Source organism: Gigantopelta aegis, chromosome 8 (assembly GCF_016097555.1).
Source record: "Gigantopelta aegis isolate Gae_Host chromosome 8, Gae_host_genome, whole genome shotgun sequence".
In the NCBI taxonomy this organism is placed as follows: Eukaryota; Metazoa; Mollusca; class Gastropoda; order Neomphalida; family Peltospiridae; genus Gigantopelta; species Gigantopelta aegis.
The window spans coordinates 80,668,596-80,676,748 of record NC_054706.1 but is presented as its reverse complement, the minus strand read 5'-3'; the positions used below and the strand labels follow the sequence as shown (position 1 = coordinate 80,676,748).

General features: G+C 40.7%; 1 protein-coding gene across 1 annotated transcript; it reads right to left on the bottom strand.

Moving 5' to 3' along the window:
* Positions 1 to 1,061: 1,061 nt before the first annotated feature.
* Positions 1,062 to 1,748, bottom strand: LOC121379861 (protein Fer3-like). The gene has a single exon (XM_041508514.1). It carries the CDS (start codon positions 1,746 to 1,748, stop codon positions 1,062 to 1,064), a length of 687 nt encoding a protein of 228 aa, XP_041364448.1.
* Between the last annotated feature and the right edge of the window lie 6,405 nt (positions 1,749 to 8,153).

The following is an 8,153-nucleotide window of genomic DNA, read 5'->3' as shown; positions in this document are numbered from 1 at the left end:
ATCAGCCTGCGTAGCACACTGTAATATTGGAATATGTTAGTCTCTCTGTTGCCACCTTCAGTTGCACACTGTAATATTGAAACATGTTAGTCTCTCGGTTGTCACCTTCAGTAGCACACTGTAATATTGAAAGATGTTAGTCGCTCTGTTATCAGCCTGCGTAGCACACTGTAATATTGGAACATGTTAGTTGCTCTGTCGTCACCTTCAGTTGCACACTATAATATTGAAACATGTTAGTCGCTCTGTCGTCACCTTCAGGAGCACACTGTAATATTGAAACATGTTAGTCTCTCTGTCGTCACCTTCAGGAGCACACTATAATTTTGAAACATGTTAGTCGCTCTGTCGTCACCTTCAGGAGAACACTGTAATATTGAAACATGTTAGTCGCTCTGTTGTCACCTCCAGTTGCACACTGTAATATTGAAACATGTTAGTCTTTCGGTTGTCACTTTTAGTAGCACACACTGCAATTTTGAAACACGTCTAGTTGCCTATTGTTATCTTTCTGGTGTTGGCATCAAGTGTGAGCGAGTTGACTCGATCTGTTACCGTCATACGACGACTCTAACCACTCTTAACGTGTGGTCAGATACAGGCCTAAATCTACTTCGATCGCCAGTAACATAATGGTTGGTGAGCAACATCCATGGCCACAAGATCCACGAGGTAGAGATGAACCCCACAGCAAGTGTGTCGATAGTCGGGCACACAGCACGGAACACACTTTTCAGAGGAGCAACATCAGTTCAAGTTAAAACAGTCAGTCAACACTGATCTGGTACGAGAATTCAACAAGTTCACAAACACTGATCTTGTACGAGAATTCAACAAGTTCACAAACACTGATATTGTACGAGAATTCAACACGTTCATAAACACTGATGTAATGTGGGAAATCACCTAGTCATTAACCATCGTCGGTTATGAAACGTTGATTCGTTAAAACAAGACGATTTGCTGAAGTTGGTTCGTTAACACAAGACGATTTGAGAAGTTGGTTCGCTATACACAAGACATTTGAAAGGCCAACTGAGCGACTCGGGGAGGTGACGTGATCAGCTGGCGGCTTCCTCTTTGTGTAAAACGTCTTGTAACGCGACGATATATGTCTGCGCCATCTGCAGAGTTTCGTACTTGGACAGCTGAGTGTCATTACCGGTAGAGGGCACTACTCCTCGAAGTCTGTCGAAGGCCACGTTCAGACTCTCCATCCTCCTGCGTTCTCGAGCGTTCGCCGCCAGCCTCCTCCTGCGCTCCACGTCCTTCGTGACGGGTTTGCACGCCCCCCTGCCCCGTCTGCCCGTCGCCCACTTGGCCGAGCTGCTGGCTTTCCTCGGAGATGTTTTCGTCTTCTTGTCTTTCTCGCATGCCCTGGCGGCGGGAGCTGGAAGGCTGACGTCCGGGAATGTGAAGTGCGTGTATCCCTTGTAGTGCGGGGTGAGCGGGGTGCTCGGGGTACCGTCGCTGTCGGAGTAGGGTGTGTCGAACGTCGCCCTCGACCCAGCCTCGTACTCGAATGTGTCTGTAAGGGAAGCCAGTGAAGTCGACGGGTAAAGTGATTGGGGGAGGAAGTCCAGTGTCTTGTCGCTAACTGGTTGTAACTTTCTGCTGAAGCTGGCGACGGCGATGTCCACGTTAAACGTCGACATTAGTTGGTTGATATCAGTCTCGGTGTCCAGGGCGTAGGCGGAAAGCTGAGGAAGAATTCGTCTACTCTTTCCGAACGTTGTTGCTGCTGCCATAGTGACCGATGTTTAGTCCACGGGGTGTGTGCCACAGCGTGTACGTGTGCTGTCCACGCGCTAGGCTAAACGTTTCTAGCGGTCCAGCAGGGTAACAAAATAAAAACCCACGAATGAGAAGATTTACTTCCATGTATGAGAATGTGATTTTTTCACGATTGTGCCTGTGATCCACGCCCACCCCGTGTGTGCAGGGAGCACGGGCCAATCGTGGGGCAGAGATCCTTCATCAGTACCGACACACGTACACGCAACCAGTCGACTGCTAGAAGACTTACAAAGCCACGCCCACAACATTCTTACTGGAAGTTAGCTGAAAGTGTTGTGAGAGTTGTGTGCGTCAAACGAAAGGTGGCACGCGACCCACCGCCCGCCGGCTGTCGTGTGGACGAGCCGGCACGACTTAAGAAGCCTTTCACGGACCCATTGTAGGGGGTCGCATGCGGTCACGATCCCCTGCAGCTCGGCGCATAGCGCTACTATTAACATCTCGTGTGACTATCAAACCAGCTCGTGTTGGAAAGAGTATCTTTATCGGTGTTTACCAGAGCTTAAAATGTATGCGCTGTTATCTCGGCATGTCATAATTATATATCTCTTTCCTGTGGCTACAAAAACAGGTTTTCAAACTGAACATACTTACTGAAGATAAAACGTTTGCAACCATTTTCCTCGAGACTTAATTTGAGGATACAGAGCTAAACCATGAAGTAGCTGTATGTTAAACATCATTTTGTGTGTGCTTTATTACCTCCGATTAATAGGAAGGGTTTTTTGTGTGTGTGGGGGGGGGGGGGGTTTAACGATGCCACTAGAGCACATTGATTTATTAATCATCGGCTATTGAATGTCAAACATATGGTAATTTCGACAGTCATAGAGATGAAACCTGCTACATTTTTCGATTAGTAGCAAGGGATATTTTATAAGCACCATCCCACAGACAGGATAGCACATACCACGTCCTTTGATATACCAGTCGTGGTGCACTGGCTAGAGCGAGAAATAGCCCAAAAGACCCACCGACGGGGATCGATCCTAGACCGACCGTGCACCAAGCGAGCATTTTCCCACTGGGCTACGTCCCGCCCTCCAGATTAATAGGAAAGTCTTTTTGTAAGGGCACCTTCTCCACTTTATAATGGCTGACTCTTTTTGTAAGGGCACCTTCTCCACTTTATAATGGCTGACTCTTTTTGTAAGGGCACCTTCTCCACTTTATAATGGCTGACTCTTTTTGTAAGGGCACCTTCTCCACTTTATAATGGCTGACTCTTTTTGTAAGGGCACCTTCTCCACTTTATAATGGCTGACTCTTTTTGTAAGGGCTCCTTCTCCACTTTATAATGGCTGACACTTTTTGTAAGGCCACCTTCTCCACTTTATAAAAGCTGACTCTTTTTGTAAGGGCACCTTCTCCACTTTATAATGGCTGACTCTTTTTGTAAGGGCACCTTCTCCACTTTATAATGGCTGACTCTTTTTGTAAGGCCACCTTCTCCACTTTATAATGGCTGACTCTTTTTGTAAGGGCACCTTCTCCACTTTATAATGGCTGACTCTTTTTGTAAGGGCACCTTCTCCACTTTATAAAAGCTGACTCTTTTTGTAAGGGCACCTTCTCCACTTTATAATGGCTGACTCTTTTTGTAAGGGCACCTTCTCCACTTTATAATGGCTGACTCTTTTTGTAAGGCCACCTTCTCCACTTTATAATGGCTGACTCTTTTTGTAAGGGCACCTTCTCCACTTTATAATGGCTGACTCTTTTTGTAAGGGCACCTTCTCCACTTTATAATGGCTGACTCTTTTTGTAAGGGCACCTTCTCCACTTTATAAAAGCTGACTCTTTTTGTAAGGCCACCTTCTCCACTTTATAAAAGCTGACTCTTTTTGTAAGGGCACCTTCTCCACTTTATAATGGCTGACTCTTTTTGTAAGGGCACCTTCTCCACTTTATAATGGCTGACTCTTTTTGTAAGGGCTCCTTCTCCACTTTATAATGGCTGACACTTTTTGTAAGGGCACCTTCTCCACTTTATAAAAGCTGACTCTTTTTGTAAGGGCACCTTCTCCACTTTATAATGGCTGACTCTTTTTGTAAGGGCACCTTCTCCACTTTATAATGGCTGACTCTTTTTGTAAGGGCACCTTCTCCACTTTATAAAAACTGACTCTTTTTGTAAGGGCACCTTCTCCACTTTATAATGGCTGACTCTTTTTGTAAGGGCACCTTCTCCACTTTATAATGGCTGACTCTTTTTGTAAGGGCACCTTCTCCACTTTATAATGGCTGACTCTTTTTGTAAGGGCACCTTCTCCACTTTATAATGGCTGACTCTTTTTGTAAGGGCACCTTCTCCACTTTATAAAAGCTGACTCTTTTTGTAAGGGCACCTTCTCCACTTTATAATGGCTGACTCTTTTTGTAAGGGCACCTTCTCCACTTTATAATGGCTGACTCTTTTTGTAAGGGCACCTTCTCCACTTTATAATGGCTGACTCTTTTTGTAAGGGCACCTTCTCCACTTTATAATGGCTGACTCTTTTTGTAAGGGCACCTTCTCCACTTTATAAAAGCTGACTCTTTTTGTAAGGGCACCTTCTCCACTTTATAATGGCTGACTCTTTTTGTAAGGGCACCTTCTCCACTTTATAATGGCTGACTCTTTTTGTAAGGGCACCTTCTCCACTTTATAAAAGCTGACTCTTTTTGTAAGGGCACCTTCTCCACTTTATAATGGCTGACTCTTTTTGTAAGGGCACCTTCTCCACTTTATAATGGCTGACTCTTTTTGTAAGGGCACCTTCTCCACTTTATAATGGCTGACTCTTTTTGTAAGGGCACCTTCTCCACTTTATAAAAGCTGACTCTTTTTGTAAGGGCACCTTCTCCACTTTATAATGGCTGACTCTTTTTGTAAGGGCACCTTCTCCACTTTATAATGGCTGACTCTTTTTGTAAGGGCACCTTCTCCACTTTATAAAAGCTGACTCTTTTTGTAAGGCCACCTTCTCCACTTTATAAAAGCTGACTCTTTTTGTAAGGGCACCTTCTCCACTTTATAATGGCTGACTCTTTTTGTAAGGCCACCTTCTCCACTTTATAAAAGCTGACTCTTTTTGTAAGGCCACCTTCTCCACTTTATAAAAGCTGACTCTTTTTGTAAGGGCACCTTCTCCACTTTATAATGGCTGACTCTTTTTGTAAGGGCACCTTCTCCACTTTATAATGGCTGACTCTTTTTGTAAGGGCACCTTCTCCACTTTATAAAAGCTGACTCTTTTTGTAAGGGCACCTTCTCCACTTTATAATGGCTGACTCTTTTTGTAAGGGCACCTTCTCCACTTTATAATGGCTGACTCTTTTTGTAAGGGCACCTTCTCCACTTTATAAAAGCTGACTCTTTTTGTAAGGCCACCTTCTCCACTTTATAAAAGCTGACTCTTTTTGTAAGGGCACCTTCTCCACTTTATAATGGCTGACTCTTTTTGTAAGGCCACCTTCTCCACTTTATAAAAGCTGACTCTTTTTGTAAGGCCACCTTCTCCACTTTATAAAAGCTGACTCTTTTTGTAAGGGCACCTTCTCCACTTTATAATGGCTGACTCTTTTTGTAAGGGCACCTTCTCCACTTTATAAAAGCTGACTCTTTTTGTAAGGGCACCTTCTCCACTTTATAATGGCTGACTCTTTTTGTAAGGGCACCTTCTCCACTTTATAAAAGCTGACTCTTTTTGTAAGGCCACCTTCTCCACTTTATAAAAGCTGACTCTTTTTGTAAGGGCACCTTCTCCACTTTATAATGGCTGACTCTTTTTGTAAGGGCACCTTCTCCACTTTATAAAAGCTGACTCTTTTTGTAAGGCCACCTTCTCCACTTTATAAAAGCTGACTCTTTTTGTAAGGGCACCTTCTCCACTTTATAATGGCTGACTCTTTTTGTAAGGGCACCTTCTCCACTTTATAAAAGCTGACTCTTTTTGTAAGGCCACCTTCTCCACTTTATAAAAGCTGACTCTTTTTGTAAGGGCACCTTCTCCACTTTATAATGGCTGACTCTTTTTGTAAGGGCACCTTCTCCACTTTATAAAAGCTGACTCTTTTTGTAAGGGCACCTTCTCCACTTTATAAAAGCTGACTCTTTTTGTAAGGGCACCTTCTCCACTTTATAATGGCTGACTCTTTTTGTAAGGGCACCTTCTCCACTTTATAAAAGCTGACTCTTTTTGTAAGACCACCTTCTCCACTTTATAAAACCTGACTCTTTTTGTAAGGGCACCTTCTCCACTTTATAAAAGCTGACTCTTTTTGTAAGACCACCTTCTCCACTTTATAAAAGCTGACTCTTTTTGTAAGGGCACCTTCTCCACTTTATAAAAGCTGACTCTTTTTGTAAGGGCACCTTCTCCACTTTATAAAAGCTGACTCTTTTCGTTGGCGTAAAAAGACAAGCACAACAACAATTTTCATAAACATGTTGTATTTATTTATTTATTTATTTATTTATTTACCTATTATCATGCAATTACTATTTACATTGGAAAGATATCATTAATAGATAAATATCTATATTTTCGGATATTGGCCCCAAAAAATAGCGTTTTGGAACGGAATTACTTTTGCACTGGTTATGATCAGGAAAGTAATGTTATATTCTTCAAAGTTACTTATTGTTTTATTTCCAGTTGATTGTTTTGATACAAAAATTAAACATTTGAACAAATAAATTGTTTAATTTAAGATTTTGTGGAGAGGGTGTTTCTTGGGGGTTTGGGGTTTGTTTGGCCGTGTAGATATTGTAGGTAACAAGGTATTTAACACGTATTTAAGACTTATTCGTTTAAACATCTGATAAACATTTTAATACCAACGTTTTAAGCATCTAATAACAACTATTCTTTTCAACATTTAATAACAAATATTCTTTTCAGCATTTATTAGCCAGTATTGTGTTCAGTGTAGTGATGTTCTATTGATGTGACTGTGAACAAAGGGAGACTACGCACGATCTCGGGTACATCAACCAGATTTGCCAACTGCTCCACCGTGATGGCGGGAAAAGGCGTTACACTCGCAATGCAAATCATCGCCCAAGCGCTATGTTGCTACACCAAACTTGGTGTGCATTTATAAAAGATATAAAATAACCCAACTATTAAAGGCATAATATAGATGGTGAGGAATATCTAATATCGCAATACACAGATGATACAAGTTTTATATTAGATGGATCCCCCAACTGAATATATTCCACGTCTAAAAATAAACTACTCTAAGCCAAAATCTATCCGGACAGGTAGAAAAAGGTTTTCTAAAGATGTTTATCACCATATACGATAGACGTTAGAATGGGGCGCTACCCAATGTTATTTAATTGGAATCAATTTTCCAGTCAATCTGGAAAATATTAATGAACTTAATTTGAACTCTAAGCTACTAGAAATTAAAAATTCATTGAAAAGATGGTCTACAAGAAAATTAAGAGTCTTAGGTACAATAACTGTCCATTAAAACTAGCTAGATTAAATGTGTTTCTACTCTCTAATAACTTAATGATATATGATCAAAATGTTATCATTGAGAACAATTGTAGGTCAGACCACTCCGGGGCAGTTCTCTACCTGTAATTAAATACAATTCAAAGTGGTAAAGTATTATGGAAATTTAATAATTCACTTCTCACTGATAAAGAATACAGCTTCAGTTGTTAACTGTTAACACCCTTTGGTAGATAAAACAATAAACGATTAGTTGCCATCGATTGAAGTTACATAAAACAATTAACGATTAGTCGCCATCAAGGAGAGCTCGTGTATTGAGTGAATCTGTGAATTTTATTCTCAATAAAATATTTCAAAACAAAACAAATTACTTTAAGCATTCTTCAAACTGGAAAATAGTGCGTGCGTATTAATTTCGCGACATAAGGTTGGACGCGAACGACGCGAAATTTATACGCACGCATTTCTTTCACTGTTTACAATATATGGAAAATTGCGGGGAAAAAAACTATAAATCATATAACAACCCAATATGGTGTTTTAATCTACAATCCAGAAAATGTTATGACCGTCCCTAAATAAGAAATAGAGTTTATAATAAATAATCAACGTTTTCTTAAAACATTGTTAATGGACATTAGACGAAAAACGATTTCATATTCAACGTATAATAAAAATAAAAATAATGAAATAAAAAATAAACTGCTTCAAGATATAAAATACATGTAATTAGAAGAAAATGACACCATAAACCGTAACCTGTTAGAAAACGCATGAAGTGATAGAATTAAGAAGACAAAAGCTTAAAGGTCATTTCATTCGAGCAGGGGCACAATGGATAGAAGATGGTAAAAATATGAAATCTCGAAAATACTATAATAAATTAATATTAAAAATAGA

What these genes read in the sequence shown, in the direction of transcription:
- LOC121379861 (XM_041508514.1), bottom strand. Translation starts at nt 1,748, where the DNA reads ATGGCAGCAGCAACAACGTTCGGAAAGAGTAGACGAATTCTTCCTCAG.